At 45.6% G+C, this 22,739-nt stretch overlaps 1 protein-coding gene across 2 annotated transcripts in view; it reads right to left on the minus strand.

The window, feature by feature from the left end:
- The window catches only part of Cnnm4 (cyclin and CBS domain divalent metal cation transport mediator 4), a 39,337-nt gene extending 16,598 nt beyond the window's left edge, over positions 1 to 22,739 (minus strand). Inside the window, exon 1 of one of the 2 annotated variants that reach the window (XM_008838006.1) lies at positions 21,283 to 22,739. In XM_008838006.1, coding sequence (XP_008836228.1) covers positions 21,283 to 22,675 — 1,393 coding nt within the window. In that variant the 5' untranslated portion in view covers positions 22,676 to 22,739. The remainder of the gene's footprint in view (positions 1 to 21,282) is intronic. The other variant, XM_029565990.1, reaches the window with a different exon arrangement.

Raw genomic sequence — 22,739 nt, forward strand, 5'->3', positions numbered from 1 at the left:
AAGAGCAGTCAGTGCTCTTAACCACTGAGCCATCTCTCCAGCTCCCATTTTAATTTTTTATTTATTACAAATTACTTATTTTTATTTTATGTGTAAGAGTGCTCTGCCTGCATGTATGTAGTAAGTATATCCATGTCATACAATGCCCAGGGAGGCCAGAAGAGGGTGTCAGATTCCCCTGGAACTGGAGTTATAGATGTTTGTTAGCTGCCATGTTGGTGCTGGGAAGCAAACCCAGGTCTCTGCAAGAGCAGTCAGTGCACTTAACTGCTGAGCCATCTCTCTAGCCCCTACCTTTTGAAACAGGATCTCGCTAAGTTGCCCAGGCAGGCCTAGAACTCACTCTCAACCCACACTGGCCTTGAACTTGTGCTCCTCCTGCCTTAGTCTTCCAAATAGGTGAGATTACACCAATAGTAACCAGGACTGGATTTTTTTTTTCCAGACTGGATCTCACTACATAGCTCTGGCTGGCCTGGACTTGCTATGTAGTAGATCAGGCTAGCCTCAAACTCACAGAGATCCACCTGCCTTTGTCTCCAGAGTGCTGGCATTTAAGCCTCCAGCCACCACCTTGCTTTTTTACCTTTTAATTAAGAAATAAAGCATGGGGGATGGAGAGTTGGCTCAGCAGTTAAGAACACTGACTGTTCTTGCAGAAGACCTGGGTTCGAACCCCAGCACCCACATGGCAGCTAACAACTGTCTGTAACTACAGTTTCAGGGGTTCCAACAGCCTCTTTTGTTTTCCTCAGGCACTGCACGACACGGGTACACTTATCTACATGCAGGCAACACATACATACACATAAAAGAGAAATAATAAATAAAACATTAAAAAAGAAAGAAAGCATGCACCTTTCTGCCCTTTGACTTTTGTACTCATCCAGGTCATTTAGAGCCCAGAGTTCTGCCCACTTGGCCAGTGGAGTGTTCTACTGATAATGACAGCATGGGTTAAACCCTCCCTCTTCCCAACAGACACATGAACTATTGCCAATTTTTTTTCTATTGCAAACAATGCTACAATAAAAACTCCTGTATAAACATCTATCATGTGACTCATAGGAGGTTCCCATATATTTATACAAGCAGAGTTACTGTACCAAAGGATTCCTGCAACGACAAACCTGACAAAGATTTCCACATCTCCCTTCCAGCAGGAGTTTGGGTTTCCACTCTCCCCAGCAGAAGTCATGTTTGATAGCTCCAATTCATCCATCTACATCTTATATGAAGCTAAATATACAGCAGGTACTCAATAAATCAGCAATCAATCAATGCCACCAATGAAAATACTACATTAATAGCTGAGTGTTTTTTAAAAGGAAAGAAATGACAAAGGGGGAAAAATGGGGGGGGGCACATCAAGGAAGAATGAAAAGGAAATGTGGCCACAGTGGCTCACTTGCCAAAAATACAGGAGGGGAGCCATGTGACAGATTCCTAGAGACCCACCAGGCCACCCTGAGCAAGACAGTACAACACATAGGGCACCACACAGACTGCAGGGCCAGGTCTACCTGGCACTTTTCAGTGCAGGCTCTGTTTGTACTTACTGCCAAATCCAAAATAAATAAGTTTCCCTTTTGTTTGCATACACACTGAATGACCATGAGCCTTTTCCAGGTCTTTGTCCACATAGGAAGGGCCTGTATGCACTACTTCTCCAGCAAGCAGAGTGGAGTGCACACAAGGGATGCCCTGTACTTTTAGTCAGATAAACCCTCACCAAACAGACAGCGGCTTAATGTGCTGGGACTCCTGGAAAGCAATGGCAGGTTGAAGGGAATATGAATAGAGGAAAGGAGAGCTAGCTAGAAAAGCAAGCCTTTGTTGACCACTGAATCACTCAGCCAGGGCTGACAGGAGCCAGCCAAAATAATTCAAAATATCAAGAAAGCTATTTGATTTTTTAAAATATTTTATTATTTTTATTCTATGTCTATGAGTGTATTGCCTGCATGTATGTGAGTGCACCCGTGCTGTGCAAACCGTGGAGGTCAGAAGAGGGCTTCAGATTCCCCTGCAACTGGAGTTAAGGACCATGTGGGTGCTGGGAATTGAACCCAGGTCCTCTGCAAGAGCAGTCAGTGCTCTTAACCACTGAGCTATCTCTCCAGCCCCAAGAAAGCTATTTGAAATAGGCTTCTAGACGCTGTCATTAACAATGGATCCCATGCTGGGTGTATTTTGTGCTTGAGAGAGAAAAGACTGTCCTAGAGATAATACAGAATAACAACCATTAGAAAGATATTTAAATACATTGAATTCATCTTTCCTTCTTTAAAACAAATTTTCTTTTTGGTCTTTTTGGTCAGGCATTGCCTGACATGGGTGCACTCACATATATGCAGGCCATATATACTCGTACACATAAAATTAAAATAATAAAATATTTTTTAAAAAATTAAAATGTAAGGAGGGCTGGAAATATAGCTCAGTGGTAGAGTACTTGCCTAGAGTGTGCAGGGCCTTATGTTTAGTTCCCAGTACTTAAAAACTAATTCATTAGCTGAGAATGCTAGTGCATGCCTTTAGTCCCAGCACTCTGGAGGCAGGGGCAGGTGGATTCCTATGAGTTCGAGGCCAGCCTGGTCTACATACTGAGTTTCAGGCCAGCTGGGGCTACAGGGAGACCCTGTCTGTCTCAAAAAGACCAAATACCCCTCCCCCCAAAACTAACTCATTAATGAATTAAAGTTTTGGATATTTTTACAAATTGAGTATAAATTGCATTTACGAAGTGGAAACAGTGATTACGCTTTCTCCTGGTTTTTTGTTGCTATTGCTGTTTCTTTTTTCAAGCCATGCCACAGTCTCACTGTGTAGCCCAGCTTGGCATCAAACTCACTATGTAGTTTAGGCTGGCCTCAAACTTGTGGCCATTCTCTTGCCCCAGTCTCCTGAGTGCTGAGATTACAGACATGCCCCACCACACCCAGCTTCCGTACTGTTTTATAACTTTTTGCTTTGCACATACCATGAATCATTAGCTCCTTCAATAAATTTAGGTCTGAGTCAGCCTTTTAGCAGCTGTAATTTTATGTTATAAATATTGGATGGACCCTCCTGGGCACACCTTGTATACTGTCTGGCTATTTCTTTGTAATAAAGTCACTTCTTAGGAGTAGACAAAAGGACTGAGTCCAAAATCTTGTACATTATACATTTTAATATACACTGCCATGTTTCTGAAGAAAATATTCAAACTCCTAACAGTGGTGACTAACTCTTCTACCAATACTGAGCACCACTCTGATAAATTTTGGCTGATATGGTAAGTTAATTAAAAAAAAAAAAAAGATAGTTTACTGGGTTGGGTCCCTAGCACTGCCAAAGCGAAGCAGCAACAAAATGAGAGCTCATTTTTAAAATTTGCATTTCCTTGAGCTAATTTGTATGCATTATATTTGTATTTAAAATTAGACTTGTAGGCAGGAAGATTGCAGTGAGTTTCAGGTCAGCCTAGGTTACAGTTTCAGGCTAGCCTGGGATACAGAGTGAGACCCTATCTCAAAAAAACAGACACAGCTAGGCATGGTAGCAGATCTCTGTAAGTTTGAGGCTAGCCTGATCTACGTAGTGAGTTCCAGGACAGCCTGGGCTACATAGTGAGTTCCAGGACAGCTGGGGCTATAGGGAGACCCTGTCTCAAGAAGACAAAAACAAACAAACAAACAAACAAACAAATAAATAAATAGGGAAATTAAGTTGAATTAAATTAAGGGCTTATTTAGTATTCCTTTCAATTGTGACTGGACAGCTCCTGCCCTGGCTCTTCGCAGGCTAGCCCTCACAGCTGTAGATTAAGTATTCTCTAATGTTTGGGTAACTACCCCCTCCTGAGTCCCATACCCTGCTGTATTTATAGCCTGTCTATGACTGCTCTTGGGCAGTTGGGCAGACTGGCTCTCTGTCTCCTCTCCAGAGGGGCAGGAGTGACCATGCCTCTCCCTAGCACTGCCCACGAGCATGGCTCCAGTTGAGTTAGTGGTCTTGGTCCACCTCTCAGTACTCAGGAATCCCCACTGTTTTTATTATTCATTATTATTATTATTTTATCTTACATAGGGTCTGGGGATCAAACTCTGGTCCTTGTGTTTGCAAGCCAAGAATTTTACCAACTGTGCCATCTCCTTAGCCTCCCGTTGCTTTCTTGAAGCTGTGGAAATCCAGCATCCCTGAGCCCAGTGGGTGCAGGTACAGTCTGTTGGGCAACCACAGCCTCTTGGTCTCCTGGCCTCAGCCAAGCCTTTGCCCAGCCTGGCAGGAAGAGTCATATAGATGAGCTCTGCATAGAATAATGGATAAACTGCCCTTGGCTCCCCAGGCTGAAAGACTAGGTGCTTTTCCCACTCTGGCAGACTCCTCTCCCACCTGCGACTGCCTTCTTGCTGGGAAGAGCCACTGCTCCTCCTGCTGGCTGAGGTCAGCACTATTAATAGCCAGCTTAATCCTGCTCAAGCCTGGGCAAAGGTAGAAAAAAGGAGCCGACTGCCGGGAAATCAAAGTGTCCAGCCATCTGCAGTGCAGACCAATGGCCCAAGGCCATGGTGTCCAGTCACAAGTCAGCACTCAGGGGAGGGCCTAAAAGCCCATGACCAGTTGTGGGAACTTGGGATTGTACTTCCTGGCTGACCCAGTGAGGAAGCCACCAAGGACACACTGTCTCAGGTAGTAAGAGCCCATGTGTAATATGGGGCCCTGGTTCTGCCCCAGGAGAAAAGCAGCTGGAGCTGAGTGCCCCCTGCCCCCTGCCAGGGCCCTGTGGACTTTGAAACCCAGCACCCAGTGACAGGTTTCCTTATAGTCTTTAACAGGCTATAATTTTTTTTTTTTAATGGTAAGGAGAATATGGCAGTTTGCTAAAACAAGCATCATGCAGGGTAGGGTGGTACTGGTCTTCTGGGACCCTGGAGACCTCATTTTTGAAGCTAGCTGAGGTATTGGAGTACCTGGGCACTGGTTAACCAAAGACCCAGGTGTTGTGCAAGGAAGCAACAAGGTCTGGGCTGGGTCAGTGAGAGTTTGCAGGGGCAGCTGAGATGATGTGCGAGATTTGGGCAGAGGAGAAAGAAGTAACACAGGCCAGGTGTGGTGGCACATTCCTATAATCCCAGCATTTGGGAGGTGGGGGATAAGGAGTTCAAGGTCCTCATTGGCTACATAGTGAGTTCAAGGCCATCCTGGGCTACATGAGACTTTGTCTCAAAAAACCAAGCCAGACAGCTGTGACATGGGAAAGCTGAAATCAAGAGGGGTTACTAAGGGAATCAAGCCAATTAGAGGTCCTCTATCTTTGCCTCCAGTTCTCAACTTGCTCTCTGGGGAGGGTAAGGTCCCTCCTGGCTAGTTCTTGACAAAGGTCAGTGAAGGATGGAGTGGGCAAGACTTAAGGAGATAATGGGGACAGCTAGGATTCCAGGATACCGTGTGTGTGTGTGTGTGTGTGTGTGTGTGTGTGTGTGTGTTAAGGGGCGCGTACATCATGGTGACATGTATTGAGATCAGAGGACTACTTTGTAGAGTCAGTTCTCTCCTTTCACCATGTAGATTCTCTCCTTTTACCATGTAGCTAGGAACCAAACTCAGGTTGTTGAGCTTGGCCACAGGCAACCTTTACCTACTGAGCCATCTCACTGGCCCTAGAATGTTGGAGTTTTTTTTTAAAAGGTTTATCTTAATTTGTGCATGTGTGCGTGCGTGCATGCGTGTGTGTATGAAGGTGTATGCAGGTACCTTCAAAGGCCAGAAGAGGGCATTGTATTCTCTGAGATTGGAGTTACAGGCTGTTAGTAGCTGTCTAACAAGGGTGCTGGGGTTAAAGGCATGCACCACCATGCCTGGCTTCCTTCTTTAAAATGTATGTTGGATGGGCAAGACGGCTCAGTGGATAAAGGCACCTACTGCCAAGACTGATGGTTTGAGTTTGATCCCTAGGACTCACATGGTGGGAGGAGAGAATCAATTCACACAAGTTGCCTCTGATTTCCACACCTGTGCTGAGGTACTCATGTGTGTGCATGAGAGTGCACAAATGCACACACAGATGTGTGTACCCCCTCCCACATAACCTCACACACACAAAACAAATAAATAAAATGGAATTAAAAAATAATAGCCATATAAAGATGGCCATGTCTCAGTTGCCCCTTTACACAGTAGATACCTTCCTGGTGTTCCCATCATGGGTGTAGGGTAACCTTCTCTCCAGACACCAACTTGTTCCCATGGCCACGTCACTGGATAAAAAAGGACCCAGGAGCTGCCACTAAGCCTGCTACTATAGACCTCACACTTCAGAGAAAACTGGGGCTCAGAGAAGCCATATCCAGGGTCACGCTGCAAGGCAGTGACTGGGCTGGGCCTTCTGCCCCAGCACCCAGGGGTGAAGCAGTTGACAAAGAGAAGACAGAGATGGTAAGACTGGTCCCTCATCCCAGGGACAGATCTTCATGCTTTGGAGAGCTCTAGTTTTTTCACCTTTTATTATGGAAAATATTAAACATATACAAGAGTAGAGGTAATAACATAATTGCATCCTTATCTACCTTAAATAACTAACTAGTCTTGGCTGATCTTGTTTCCTCTTTACCCCCACTCACTTCACTGGCTTATTTTGAAGTAAAACCCAAGCTTTATCTGAAAACATCTGCAAAATTATACCTGCAGATACCTAATGTTTCAATTTGCATCTCAAAAGGACTTTTTTTTTTTGGAGGCAGGATTTTGTCCACACTGGCCTCAAACTTGCTGGTCTTCCTGTTCTGGCTCCCTTGTACAAATGGACTTTTTGTTTTTCTGAGACAGGGTCACATGTAGCCTAGTCCAGGTTGACCTCAAACTCATTATATAGCTGAGGATGACTTTGAATTTCTGATCTTCCTGCCTCCACCTCCTGACTGGTGGGACTGTAAGAATGCATCACCACACCAAGTTTATGTGGTACTGGGGATCAAACTCAGGGCTTCATGCACAGGAAGCAATCACTCTATCAACTAAACCATATCCAAACCCCCAAAATGGACTCTGTTAAGGAGCAAAATAATAATACTACCACAAGTGTGTGTGTGTGTGTGTGTGTGTGTGTGTGTGTGTGTGTGTGTATAAAATCTTTAAGGTCATCAACTATCCATTGTGCCAGGCTCCCAGTTTTCTTCTTATATTTACACCTCCAAACTTTTGCACGATATTTTTCTCCTGGCATTGGTTAACAAAGGACAAAGAAAATTAGTAACATCTGTAATCTTGCCTTCTAAGAGTATAGTTTAATGGCAGGTCACAATGCTTAGCACTTGAGCAGTCTTGAGTTTAATCCCTAGCACTCAAAAGTATGCCTACCTTCCCAAGATAACTATTGCTAACTATGTAATTTTGTTTTCTTTTGGGGAAGAGTATTAAAAAATGGACATACAGAATGCCCAGCATGGTGACACATACCTGTAATCCTAACGCCGGGGAGGCAGAAGTAGGAGAATCATGAGTTTTAGGGCAACTGAAACTGCATAGCATGAATGCCTCAAACAAAAACTATATTTAAATGATAACAAGTCACAGCATTTCCACTGTGTGACTGTTTCTGCTAACTAAATTAGATCACCATGTATACAGCTTTGTTCTTTAAGTGCTTCACATTCTTTTTATTTCCTGTGACATTAAGGAAGTTTTTCTGGAGCCAGATGTGAGTTAGGCTAGCCTGAACTATATAGCAAGACTAAAGGGCAAAAAAAAGTTTCTCTTGCAGCGCTGGGGATGGAACCCAGGGCCTTGTTCCTGTTAGGTAAGCACTCTCACTGAGCTGGCCTCATATCATTTCATTAGGCATATATGCACATCATCCTAATCCTTACCAGGCTCTTCAACTGTGCCTCCCCTTTTCTGTGTCTTAGTTCAGGATCTCTTAAAGGATAGGAAGGGGCCATGTGGCCAGGAGGACCGAGGGGACCCCAGTAGTCTACCAGCACTGCCAGCCTCCTTTTGGCTGCCTCCTTTTGCTTCTGCCTTTCCATTTGGTTATCTCATTTCAGGACCTCCCTTGGTCTTTTCTCCTGGAATTGCAGAGCTGGAAGCATGGTATATAGCCATCTGGCCTCTAGCTCCAGAGTCCCCTAGCCAGGAGTACCTTCCCCATGAGACCTTTGCTTGTAGCTCACTGCTTTGGAAGGTTCCTTTTCTTCAGACTTGTGTACAACCAGTCAATAATCTATTGAAAAATCAATTTAAAAGTTGGACCATAGTTAATGAGCATTCATATACCATGTTAGCCATAAAGATTTAACAGAAAGTTCTGCTTAAGGCTTTGCTGAAATCCAGGTACATCTAGCCTGGAACTAGTTTTCCACTGCATGAACCTAGTAATTTTACCTCACTACACATTAATGAAATTAAAATTAGCAATTTTTCCCTTGGTGAACCCAAGTTGGTTCCTGGCAATCACATACAATTTCCAAAATGTTTACAAACTATTAAAATCACTCTAGATCTTGATATCCAAACCTGAAGAGGGAGAAAAACTACAGCACTTGTGGAGGTGATGTAACAGGCTAGTACCAGCTCAGGGAGGGAGAGAAGAGGAGAAGAGTATTATCTGCTATGTCCAAACTTGCTCACCCAAAGTGGGATATTAATTACAAGAGGGGGAAAGACTTAATTATTAAACAATTATTTTTCCTACCATTAAAAGAACTGATGACATCTTATAATAGCAGGAAAAACAATTATAGCCCAATCTCTCATGAATGTTGGTGCCAAAATTCTAAGTAAAGATATTAGCAAATTAAATCCAGTGATGTTAAAAAGGGATAATAAATCATGAGTAAGACAGGTTCACTCCAGTCATGTAATGTTTGAATCAATGTGAAAAAAAATCAGTATATTTCAGGATAAAGAAGATTAATCATTTAACATATCAACAGATAACAAAAAAATTTAGCAAAATTCCTATTCATTATAAAAATCTCTCTCAGGGACTGGAGAGTTGGCTCAGTGGTTAACAGCACTGACTGCTCTTATAGAGAGAGGACCTGGGTTTAATTCTCAGCACTCACATGGTGGCTAACAACCATCCTAACTCTAGTTCCAAGGGCTTCAACACCCCCTTTTGACCTCTGTAGTCATTGCACAACATGGGTGCACTTACACACATGCAGGCAATACATTCATACACATAAAGTAAAAATAATAAAAAAACGTTTTAATCTCTCTCCAAGGGCTGGTGAGATAGCTCAGTGGATAAAGGGGCTTGCTGAGTGAGCCTAGCAACCTAGGTTCAATTCCTGGAACCCATATCAAGGTGGAAGGAGAGAACCAACTCCACAAAGTTGTCTGACCTCCATACTCACTCCACAGCCTGGTGGATCACTGTGAATTCCTAGCCAACCTGGTCTACAAAGCAAGTTCCAGGCCTTCATAATCTCAAAAAAAGGTTATCTTTAGAAACTGGAAAGATGGCCAATGGCTAGCTAGATGGTTAAGAATACTTACCGCTCTTCCAGAGGACCCGGGTTCAATTCCCAGCACCCACATGGCAGCTCACAACCATCTGTAACTCCAGTTCCTGGGAATCTGACACTCTCTTCTGACCTCCTTGGGTGCCAAGTATGCATGCAGTGCACATACATACATGCAGACAAAACATGTATACACATAAAAAAAATAAATAAATCTTTTTTTAAAACTATGGCTTCTATAGCCAACAGCCTGGAGTATCAGTTGTTAGGCCACCAAGTGAAGAAGCTTCTTGGCTTCTCTAAGCCTCAGCTGCCTTCTATGGATTAAATAAATATTCCATAAATGTCAACTATTCAGGCACTTCCTTCTTTAAGCTCTCTGCTTCCTCCTCTTTAATTTTATCAATTATTATTACTATATTTTAAATACACTTGTTCATTGGGGGGGAGGGGTTGTGCTTGTGCCATAGCACATGTCAGAGGACAACATGAGAGTTGGTTTTCTCCTTCCATCATGTGGGACTCAGGGATGGAACTCAGGTCATGATGCTTGGCAGCAAGTGTGTTTACCACTGAACCATCTCACTGGGTCCTTCCCTCTTTTAGAATGCAGTCACTTCTCAAGGCTCAGAAACCACCACCTGCTTATAGGATACTTCCCAAACAGTAGGACTGACATTCTTCCTCATCCTCCTCACTTAGATACTTCTAAGAAAGCACTGTTTGTGTTTGCTTATCTGTTTTTTGAGGTAGGATCTCTCCATGTAGGCCAAGCTAGTCTCAAGAAAAGCATTTTTAAGCCAGGCATGGTGGTTCATGCCTACAACCCTAGCAATCAGGACTCTGCCATGAATTTGAGCCTGGTCTGGGTTACACAGTGAGTTCCAGGCCAGCTTAGTCTATAGTATGAGATCCTTGTCTCAAAAACATCATTTTAAAAAAAGCACTCTTTGCTCTGGGTTTGGGGCCTCCAGGGGGTACCCCTTTCATCCCTCTCTTGTCCACCAGCATGGCCTCTCTCTAACCTGAAATGAAAAGAAAATTAGGTAGAACTGTGACTTGTCCACAAGGTCACACTCCTCCTACCTAACTAGCCTGACACTATGCCCTTGCAATTGGGAAACTGATACACATGCAATTTGCAGGAAAAAAAAAATGCTGGGCATATAACTCAATGGTAGAGCACTTGCCTAGCTAGCGTGTTCAAGGCTCTGAATCTGATCCCTAGCACCATCCAAAAAAAGAGAGGGGTAGCAAAATGGCTTAGAGGGTGAGGGTGTTTTTGAGTTTGATCCCTGGGACCTATGAGGTAGGACACTAACTCCCACAAGTTGTCTTCTGATCTCCACACTCACACAGTGATATGCACATACCTACATACATATGCACACAAATAAATTCCTTTTTTAAAAAAAGAAAATATCCAAAAAAAGAAAATATCCTTAGTTTTCAATTTCTTTTCCATGTATTATTTTTCTTAAGCTCTGCTTGTTAGCCTTATAAGAAGGTGACACATAGTATCTGATTTTTGGACATGATTATATAATGGTTTTTTTGTTTTTGTTAACTGAATGACCCTTTCTTTGTAGAAACCAGGTTGTTACTTTGTTTTGTTTTTGTTTTTGATAAAGGGTCTCTCTATAGCCCTGGCTGGCCTTGAACTCACAGAGATCTGTCTGCCTTTGCCTTCGAGTGCTGGGATTAAAGGCATGAGCCACTACATCCAAACAGGTTTTTAAATTTTATTTTTTAAAAAATATGTGTATGCATGAGTGTGGGGGGGGCTGTATACATGAATGTGTTACCCTTGGAGGTCAGAAGAGGGCATTGGATCCCCTGGAGATAGAGTTACAGATGGTTGTGAACTGCCCAACATGGGTGCTGGGAATCAAACTCCAGCACTCTCTTAATTTCTGAACTATCATTCCAGCCATATAGTGGGCTTTCTGTTGAGTTTGATGCATTTATAACCCCCCAAAAAGGCACCTTGCTGAACAGTGGGACCACTGGCCAGTGTATGAGAGCTACTGTGGCCAGGAGTTGGTGTCAGTGTCTTATATTGTCTTTTCAACAATAATAAGAGTAACTGTTAAAATAGGTAATATTATACAATTACATGGTGCTGGGCACAGAGCTAAATCCCTTGCATGCCTGACTTCCTTCAGTCCTCACCTCAGCCCAGAGGCAGCCACAGTCATCAGCATGGCTGACCAAGTCGTGCCACTGAGATGAAATTTTTCTGAGCTCTAGAGTCAAGTCACTATTTTGAGCATTTCATGAAATGAGTTGGCTGTATGTATGTTTACTTATTTTTCAAAGACTTCGGAACGCTTGATGAGAAAGACTTGAGCTGAAAACAGGTCTCTAGGTTATAATGCATGTGTGCAGGTGTGTGTGAGAGCCTGTGCATGTGTGTACATGGGGTCATGGTCGTGCCTGTGTACGTGGGAAAGGGTATGGGTATGTGCATGTGTGCGCACATGTGCAATTGCGGAGTGTGACGTGTGTGGTCATGTGAATGAATCTCCTTGTGCATGTGGAGCTACATGTGTGTGTGCCTATCTGGGGTGGGGGATGGGATCCTCCTTACAAGGAGGCCAGGCTGCCTGCTGGCCAGAGCCCAGGCATTCCAAAGAGCCGAAGAAACCAGTCTTTCAAGAACCCTGTCCAGGTCACAATAAATCAGGTCTGCAGTTTGAAGCCACTCTGATGGTAACCTCTGGGGAATGCTCTAGCACCACCAGGTTTAACCCCTCTAACCACAGGTTGGTACCACACACCTGGCCTCTGGCCTCACCTTCCTGCAGAACCGTCTGCAGCAAAACAAGAGGTTCCTCCTCAGGATCCAAAACGATAAAGTACTTCATTTCTTATTCAAGAAGAACCAATCTGAGCTGTGTCCCCAAAGGCAGGGCATAAAATTGTGTGTAGACAATGACTTCACTGTGAAAATACCTATGAGCAGCTCCAGGGAGAGCACATGGCTGGAAAATGAAAGTGGTTTTGATTGTGCTGTTTATTTTAAGAAATTTTAAAAACAGGGCTGGAGAGATGTCTCAGTGGTTAAGAGCACTGGCTGCTCTTGCAGAGGACCCGGGCTGGATTTCCAGCACCCACACAGTGGCTAACAACTGTCCATAACTCGTTTCAGGGGATCCAACACCTTTTGACCTCTGTGGGCACTGAGAGAAATGGGTGTGCTTACCTACATGTGGACAATACACTCATACACATAAATAAAAAATAAAATATTTTTAAAAAGTTAAAAAAAAGAATTTTTTAAAACTAAAACAATTAAAGTAAACAGAGCTATATCTCTCTCCCTCCTTTTCTCCTTCCCTCCAGTATCTCACTATGGTAGCCCTGGGCTTAAATTCAATCCTCCTGCCTCAGCTTACAGAAGGCAAGCACTAGGATTTCAGGAGTGCATCATTACACCCAACCCTGGAAAGTGAATTTCTAAAAACGGTTGTCACGACTCATCAGAATATTTAAAACAGTTCCTTCTTGGTCACGTACTGGTAGTTTTGTTTGGCTTTTTTGAAGTTCTAGCAATGAGATATATCTCTTTTTTGCTTGTTTGTTTTGTTTTTTTTGAGAAAGGGTATCTCGGTAGCCCCAGATGGCCTGGAACTGGTTCTGTAGACAGGCTAGCCTCAATCTCAGAGATATACCTCTTTGCCTCTAGACATGCTGGAATTAAAGGTGTGAACCACCACACCCAGCAAAATGTACTCTTACAGCTATAAAAAAATAATCAACAGTAATAAAACAAAAAGAAAATAGAAAAGGCCTAATACATAAAACAGGAGTAGAGATAAGGAATACAGGCCTTAGTATACACAACAGGCCAGGAATCTGTTAAATAGTTCAAAGTTTTTTGCAGTATCTTAGCACACTCAGGTGGGAAGATGGTTAAGTAGAGTAGAGGACAAGTGGGACAAACTGGCCCAATGAGGCAACACCTGAGGGCAGCTGTGCCCTGTGGCAGATGCAGAGAATGAGATCAGGCTTGAGGCTGGATAAAATGGCAACTGTGGCCATCCTCTTAGCCCAGGGCCCTGGTAGGCACCTGGGGGACCTGGATAACCCTCACATCCTCAGAGTAAGTTCTCGCCAGAAATTCAGGGAGTCCTTGAGCACACAAGAAAGGTAAGGGAAAGCCAGTCTGAGGACGATCAAAGGTAGACTGCTCCCACTCACAAGCTGGAAGAAGAAATCAACAGGCCCTGCCAAAGCCAGGCACTGAGATAGTGACTGAGGGGGCTGGTCCACCCTCCTCATATACATACTTCCTTGGCTGTATGGCCTTTTTACATCCAGCACTCAGTGAGGGCTAAGCAGGCTCTTGGACCCAGCCTTAAGGAGGCTGAAGCTGGCAGCAAGGCATTACAGGCTTCCTTCTACTCAGATGCCCTTGTTATTCTGTGTGCCAGGCTTATCCATATGACTGCATTAGGGTAGGCAGAGGTGCACAGAGGAGGCACAGTGATCTGTACTTCAAAGTCCCTCCATAGGGCTGAAAAGCAAAGGCAGTACTTTTGCCTAAAGTTGGCTCAAAAGGCTAATGAGGTCATTTCCCACTCAATAGTCCTTGTCCAAGTCTTCCCATAGGAGGCATGAAGAAATGGCAAATGCCATGTGGTGGTCTTGTTTCATTGTTGCCCCAGATTTCTACCGACAAGACCAGTCTCCTTGCTGAGGTCCCCTCCCTATAGTCACTGCTCCCACAGGGCAGTTTTGTGATTCCATGTTGCAGGCACTCATCTGTTTCCAACGTTAAGCCTTTGCTCAATGCTCCCCATCTTGACCTGGGTATCAGGGAAACACTAAAGCTGGTGCTCTTAATTAAAAAGTACCAGGTTTTTGAAAAGTCAATGCTGGAATGCTAAGAATCTCTTATTAGGGCCTAGACACAAGGTAGCAGCCTCCGGCACACCATCAAGAGTTTAAAGAGAGGTTTGTCAACAGACCCATGAGATGTCTGTGTCCTGCTCCTCAGAGGGAGCCAGCCTGCCGGTGGCACAGAGCTAGCAAGGGATGCGCTGACCTGCTCCACAGAGCCCTGCTTCCTGTCCACAGCACAGTACCAAAGTGAAAGGGAACAGCAGCCTGGCTGGCAAAAGGCTTTGTCAGCTGCCCACACTGGGACTGCTGCCCTGTACCCAGAGTGCCATCCATCTACGCACAGGCAGCAACTGTCACTCTCAGATACACCTGCCCTAGGCAGCTCCTCAAGATCAAATCACTAACTGATGAGGAGCTGATGGACACCAGGTATACAACTGCCTTCACCCTCCCCTCGTCACCGACCTCCCTGGGGCTTAGCTGTCCCAGCCCACATCTGTGCTTTCTAAACTTCTCCATACTACCTCTCCCAGCACTACCCCTGACACCTTCTCACCTTCTTCATGCTCTTGGCTGTACAACTTTCAGTCTGGCTCTGGCCTCCCTCCTAAGCCCCACATGGGAATTTTCACGTGCACACTTGCCTAGAAGTTCTGTGTAGCAGCGTGCTCCAGGCCCCCAGCCCCATCTGAAACCTTGTCAGAAATGTGAATTTGTCAGGCATGGTGACTCATGTCTATAATCTCAGTACTCAGAAGGCTGAAGGAGGAAGATCACTGTGAGCTCAAGGCATGGTACATTCTAGACCAGTTTGGGCAACAGTATAAGACTGGGATCACCAAGATGGCTCAATGGGTAAAAGTGCTTACTGTGCAAGCCTGATGACCTGAGTTCAATCCCCAGAACTTATGGTAGAAGGAGAGAACCAACTCCTAAAAATTGTCCTCTGACCTCCACATGCACACCATAGCACATGAGCATCATGGCCTGAGTGTGTGCAAGTGTACATATGTGCACACATGAGCACCATGGCCAGAGTGTTTGCGAGTGTGTGTGTCACACACATGCACATACAAACTAATAGTAACACAAAATTATTTTTTAAAAAGGAAATGCAAGGGCTGAAGAGATGGCTCGGCAGTTAAGAGCCCTGGCTGCTCTTGCAGAGGACCTGGGTTCAGTTACCAGCACCCACATGGCAGCTAACAACAATCTATAACTCCAGTTCCAGGGGATACAACACCCTTTTCTGACCTCTGCATGCACTGCATGACATGGATGCACTTACATACTGGCAAAACATATACACAAAATAAAAATTAATCAATTTTTAAAAAAAAGGAAATGCAAGGGGCTGGAGAGATGGCTCAGATGTTAAGTTTATTATGGTTTTGAGACAATCTATGTCAGAGTGTACCCCAACCAGAACTTCAAGCTAAAGTTATACTGTCCAAACTTGAGAGTTATTTACTAGAGGAAGTACCTTTAAATTTTATTTAAAGGAACACAGTTGAGCTGGAGAGATGGCTCAGTAGTTAAGAGCACTGGTTGCTCTTGCAGAGGACTGAGATTCAGCTCCCAGCACCTACATGGCAGCTAACAACAATCTATAACTCCAGTTCCAGGGGATACAACACCCTTTTCTGACCTCTGCATGCACTGCATGACATGGATGCACTTACATACTGGCAAAACATATACACAAAATAAAAATTAATCAATTTTTAAAAAAAAGGAAATGCAAGGGGCTGGAGAGATGGCTCAGAGGTTAAGAACACTGACTATTCTTACAGAAGACCTGGGTTCATATCCCAGCACCCACATGGTGACTAACAACTGTCTGAAACTCCAGTTGCAGGGAATTCAATGGCCTCTTCAGGCATTGCATGACACAGGTGCACTTACATACATTTTATAAGCAATATACACATACACATAAAATAAAATAATAAAATATTTTTTAAAAAAGGAAATGCAGATTCTTTTTTATAATGGCAAACAAGTATTTTGCCATTCTTTTTTTAAATTTACATTAAAAATTTTCTATTACACTTATTTTGTGTTGTGTCGTGTTGTGTGTTTATGTGTATGTGTGTATGCACAGCACACATGTGGAGGTCAAAGAATACTTGTAGGGGTCAGTTCTCTTCTTCCACCATGTGGTGCTAGGGATCAAACTCAGGCTTGGCAAATACCTTTACCTGGAAATGCAGATTCTTAATGAAATGGCCAGTGGTCTGAGGACATCAAGTATGAGAAGCTCATTGTACACAACGCTGAACAGAAAGGGAGCCCAAGAAGGTAACAGCGTTATTCTTACTTGAACCCCCTTCCTTCCACACTCACCAAAGTGCCTTTTCCTTCTCCTTTCCCTACCATAAGAAAATAACATCACTGACCCAAATCACAAGCCAGAAGTCTCCAACACTGGCCTCACCCTGCCTCAGCCGCTTGCATCTTATCTGTGTGTTCTGCACAGCCAAACCTTGGTTGCATGTTTAGCTCCCTGGTAGACTGTGAGTTCTATAAACAGATGTGCTTTATACACCTCTGACTCCCAGCAGCCAGCACTATGTCTGATACAGGCTGCAAAAAGTTCAATATTTGTTGAACAAATGAACAAGTAGATGGGTGGGAGGTGCGGTAGGGGGAGAAGTCATTGAAGGTGTCAGATGACAGGAACCAAGAGCGAACGCAAAAATAACGCAGTGTTTTTTCTTGACTTTATAGATGTTCCAGGGAAAAAGTTAAGCAGATGGGAAAATCTAACGTGGCACAGATGGAAATATAAGAGGGATTTTTAATGAAAATATTTATAGCTTGCTTTCCCCTCCAAATTACACTCCGCTAAGGAGCAGTAATAGGTCCAAGGTCAGTGACCAAGCTGGGTAGAACCTAAACCCAGCTCTGGCTGGGAGGAGTTTATATTCAGTTTTATGCAGTGGTCCAGAGGTTTATATGGTGGGTGGGGAAAGATAAGATGGCTAAAGTGATCTGAGTGCCTGGGAGGGGCAGGAATGTCCCAGGGAGGCTCACAAGAGAAGCTGAAAGATGGGTTCGGTGTGGGGGGACTTCATTCACAACTCTGCTTTAGGGCCTGCAAGAGCATCTAAGTGGAAGGAAAATGTAAGCTGGACGAGGAGACGCTGGGCACCATTGTTCCAGGATTCCAAAGCTGTGACAAACCCATTCCCAGCACACAGCACTGCAAACAGTTCTAGGCGAGGATCCAGTACAAGGGCCAAGGTTCAAACTGCATGAATCTGGGTAGTCTTGATTAGCTGGCATGTCTTCCTGCCATGAGAAAAACCTCACTCCTGAGGTCCCACAGCACCTGCAGCACGTCCTGCGTGTGTCAGGGTTTAATAAGCATCTAATGCAAACTGCCCTGGGCGAGGAGACAGGCTGGGCTGGAGGCTGTGATTCTCTGCCTTTGTCCTAGGCTTAGCACCCCTGAGGCCTGTGCTGACTTCCTCTGGTGTGCAGGGGCACTTTCATGACTCACCTTAATGAGGGAGGCTGTATAAACTTCCCATGGCCAAAGATCCCTTACTGACAGAGAAACTGAGGCACTGTGAAAGGGATGCAAACATCATACTCGAGGCTCCAGACTCTTCCTGCCTGTGGTCATTCACACATGTATCATTACAGAAACTCCTCCAGCCTCTCCCGATGCAGACAGAGAAGCCAAGACACAGCACACAGCATCTTTTATTTTCTCTCATAATCCCCTCAAAATTCGGATGCTTCTGGAATAGGAGTAATTATCTCCTAAATGTGACAAGTCATCCATTTGTTTACTTATTCACTTGGTGATGGTTTTCTGAGGGCTTGCTATGTTCCAGGGGCCATTCCAGAGCTACAGATACAGCAATGATCAGAACACAGAGCCTGCCCTTTGGAACTCATACTGTAGTAGGAGCCAGACAGCAGACAACACAGCAATCCATTGAGCTCCAGTACTGTTGGTGAGATGTACTACGAGAAAAAGAAAAACTAGCTCAGGGTAGAGGGGATTGGAAGGGTCAAGTGGGATATCGGGGTTACAGTCTTAAACAGCAACAGTGAGCAGCAAGGCCTCACTGAGGTCATGATGAAGAGGCAAGAGAAGGAAAGGGAGTCACCCCAATTTTCTTGGAAAACAGCTAGGGTAAAGGCCCCAGAGTGGGAGTGTCCAGGTGTGTTCAAGGGACAGGAAGGCCAGTGAGGCCTGGCAGATAGCCATCCACTCATTTGTTCATTCATTCATTCATTCATTCATTCATTCAGCTAAGATTCACTGACGACCCATCTCTTGGCCCAGCCCTCAGTGGTGAAAACTCCATAAGGCAGGGCCTAGCCCTGGAGGGACTTACAAAGCTGGGGAGTAGGGAATAAAAGAACCTAAGAAAAATGACAGATCCAGGCATGGTGGCACATGCCTGCACTTGGGAGGCTGAGGGAGGAAGACTGTGCACTCAAGTCTAGTCTGGGTTACATAGCAAGACTTGGCTCAAAAAAAAAAAAAAAAAAAAAAAAAAACCAAAAAGACAGACAGAAAGAGACAGAGACACAGAAAGTGAGAGTGAGAAAGAGGGTGGGAGGGGGAGAAGGAAAGAAGAAAAGAAGGAAGAGTGAATGGATGGATGGATGAATGAATGACAAAAGGCTCTAGCAGAGCTAGGTTTAGTTCCTTCGCCCAATTTTCGGGTCCAGCAAACATCCTCAGAAAGTAAGTCACTCAGCACTGACAGAACTGGCAGTACTGAATTGCTCACAACAACAAAAAGGCCTTCCAGACACTAAACTTGGAAAGAAAACTTTAAGTTCTAAGTGTACACTAGGTGTGTTTGCAGCGTTAGGCTACAGGCCTCTGTCAAGGAAAGTCTGGTGGACCAAACTGTGGGTGGAGAATTCAGCTTAATGAAAGGGTGCTTCTTCACAGCACAGAGTGGAATCCAAAGATGCCCAGCCAAGACCCAGGATGTTCCACACAATAAAGTTCAGCCCTACTCATCAAGAGTGGGATGGGACACCATGCAAGCCAGTCCACACTGGTTGGCTCTAGATTCGGATGAACTGATGAGGAGGTATTGGTGGGTATATCACCAGCAACAACCTCAAAGACCACAGAAGTGGGTGAGGAGAAAGCTGCCCGGAGAATTCTCCTAAGCAAGTCACAGGGAGAAATCTTCAGCAGCCCTAGCTGAAGGATTGGGAGAAATTCCCCATTGTGCCTGTGCCCCACTCAGACCCCAGGGCAAAACAGACTCCTGGGTCTGTGCCCCCAAAACTCCTCCCATGTCACCCATACTATCTTCCACCCTGGTTTACAATCCTCAAGACATCTTTAGCTCTGATGCTAAGATTCTGCCTGGCACACCTAAAAGGAAGGGTACCAACCTGCCACTTTGGCCTTAACCCTGATATAAATGAGCATCTTATCAGACCAAACCTGGGAAGGCCAGATCCTCTCTCCTGATCCCATTCCAAGGCTATCCTCCACTCTGGGGTCCAGAAATGACCCCAGGCTTGCCCACAGCTAGGGTTCAAAAGTGGTTCCTAGGTCAAACTGTACCTCAGCCAAGTAGTGGCTCTATGTATGGGAAAAACGTTGGGACCAGGTATAAAACAAGTAAAATTCCTAGAGGATGTGCCTCAAATTCCTTTCTAAAGAGCTTCCCTTTCTGCCTGCTCACCTCCTTCAGCCTAGGAAGGCTTTGCTCCATAATTGCCTTGTTTATGGCCACTCTGAAGGCTTCAGGGTAGAAGAGGTGGGAGGAAGGCTTTGTTTGGAGTAGAGAGGGGTGTGTGCCCTGAGCTTCAAGGCTGGGAAGTAAACCCTCTAAGTGCCTAGCTACCTGAGAGCCAGCCAAGTACACACGTGAGGGAAAAAAACAAAGGCAATGCAAGGCCAACTGAAGATTCCCAGCAAGCTTATGTTTGGAGCCTGGGAAAGAGAACAATAACCCAAACTTGATCTGCATGCTTCTGCTGAATAGTGAAAAGTGCTACTTGTCATTGGTCTGAGTCAGGAGCCAATTCTGCTTCTGTGGACTCCTCAAAACTCCAATCTCAGAGCAACTTACCAGGCCACTGGTGGGGGTGCAAGTACTCTAGCCTCTCCCCTAGGAATCACTGACCAGTAGAGCAAGTAGGTCCTCTAAACAGGACCTCCTGCTGAGCCACAAGCACATCCTTCACTTCTTCACTCTAGGGTTTTGTTTTGGTTTGGTTTTTTTTGTCTTTTTGAGACAGGTTCTCTCTGTAGCCCCAGCTGTCCTGGAACTCACTATGTAGACCAGGCTGGCCTTGAACTCACAGAGATCCCGAGTGCTGGGATTAAAGGCGTGTGCCACCACGCCTGGCCACTTCATCTTTTTTATTTTAATATTTTTTATTTATTATTTTATGTGTATGCATGTATTGCCTGCATGTAGGTAAGTGTACCCGTATCATGCAATGCCCAAGGAAGACAGAAGAGGCTGTCGGATCCCCTGGAACTGGAGTTATGGACAGTTGTTAGCTGCCAGGTGGGTGCTGGGATTTGAACCTGGGTCTTCTGCAAGAACAGTCAGTGTTCTTAACCGCTGAGCCATCTCTCCAGCCCATGTCACTCCATCTAAGACTCCCCTCAAATGTTTTCCGGGAGATCACTTCCCTAGCTCCCAGGCCTCTTCCTCACCTCACTCTCTAAAACTCCATCAGCCTGGTATTTGCCTCCTTACAGGCATTAGCCTTACTCTGTGTCCCTCTACCCCCTCCATACAAATAATGTGTGTCTTTTTTAGCTTTCATTCATTGGAAGCACAAAACACAGTACCTGGTAGAAAGCAAATGCTTAAGAACTGTTTCTACAGAGCCTGATAACATTCACCTCCAGGCAGAGGAAGTGATAGGCAGAGTCACACAAATGGAACAGTGAAATCAGTAGACACAAAACACCCAGGGGGACAAGAGGTGTCACAAGGAAATTGAACCAGGACACAGCATCTGTCCTTACCCTTCTTGAACTCCTCCAGCATAGCATCCAGCTTGGTGTCATGGAACACAAAGTGTACCGGGTGGTTGTAGAAGCGGGTGATGGTCTTGAGTGGGGTACAGTCATCAGGATCCACGAAGGCTAAGTCTTTGACGTAAAGTATATCTACGATGTTAGACTGCTCATCTTCAAACACAGGAATGCGAGTATAGCCACTCTCCATAATCTCCGACATGGTGTTGAAGTCTAGGATGGCATCGCTGCGGATCATGAAGCAGTCGTGCAGCTGGGTCATGACATCCTCCACAGTTTTGGTCCGCAGTTCCAGGGCACCCTGGATCATATTTAGCTCCTCTTTCACGAGGTCATTATAGGGCTCTGTCACCTTCAACATCTCCATCAGCTTCTCCCGATTGTAAACAGTGCGAATCTCCTGACCCAAGAAAAAGTCCAGGAGTTTGCTAATGGGGAAGCTCAAGGGGAAGGTGAGCAGCATAAAGAATTTGGTGAGAACAATAGTGTTGGCGCCCACGGCCAGTCCATGTCGGGAGCATAGGGCCTGAGGTAAGATCTCCCCAAAGATGACAATGCCAATGGTGGAGGAGGCCACTGCCATGAGGCCAGACCCGATGAGGTTGTCTAGAAGGATGGTGAGGGAGGTGTTGACCAGCACGTTCCCCAGGAGCAGCGAGCAAAGCAAGTAGTTGCCCTTGCGCCGAATGGGCTCTATCTTTCGGGCGTATCTCCTCTCCTTCTCAGTGCCACAGTTCTGCACGATGCGCAGCTCCATCGGGTCCAGGGCCATAAGTCCCAGGTTGAGGCCAGAAAATATGCCCGACAGTACAAGCAGCACCAAAAGCAAAAGAATGTGCAGCCAGAGGGGTAGGAACCTTCCATGATCCTCCACCATGAAGAGCAGGGAGTCCTTGTCGGGCCACTTGAGCCAGGGCCCGTCCGCCCGGGCCCGGGTGCACAGCGCGTACAGCTTCATGTTCTCGCTCCTCCGAAGGAACTTGGTAAGCACCACTAGCATCCCGGACGTGTTCCCGCGGCTCACGTTCACCAGCTGCTGGACGACCAAGTCCTTGGTGAGCTCCAGGCAGTTGGTGGAGTTGTGGACCGACTCGGCGTTGTCCACCTCGGTGAAGGAGATCAGGTTGCTGGAGATCTCGCCCAGGCTGTGACCATAAAGCCTCAAGTTCACGGTGCTGCCCTCGGACACGAAGATGATGCCATCCGGGTTCATTCCACACGACTTGTTGCAGCTCGCCAGCCTCATGCCCAGGATCACGCTCTGCTGGGGGCTGCTCTTGCCCCGGGCCCCCCGCGTCCACAGCAGCACCAACGCGGCCAGGAGGAGGCGCCCTCGGACCGGCCCGCCGCCCCTGCGTCCGCCCCCGCCCACCGGCGCCATGTTGCTCCTGCTCTGCTGCCGCTACCCGCGCCCCGCCGCGCGGCCCCGCTCGGCGCTGCCACTC

This window comes from Nannospalax galili, unplaced genomic scaffold (assembly GCF_000622305.1).
Source record: "Nannospalax galili isolate Female #2095 unplaced genomic scaffold, S.galili_v1.0 scaffold1311, whole genome shotgun sequence".
NCBI classification, from domain to species: domain Eukaryota; kingdom Metazoa; phylum Chordata; class Mammalia; order Rodentia; family Spalacidae; genus Nannospalax; species Nannospalax galili.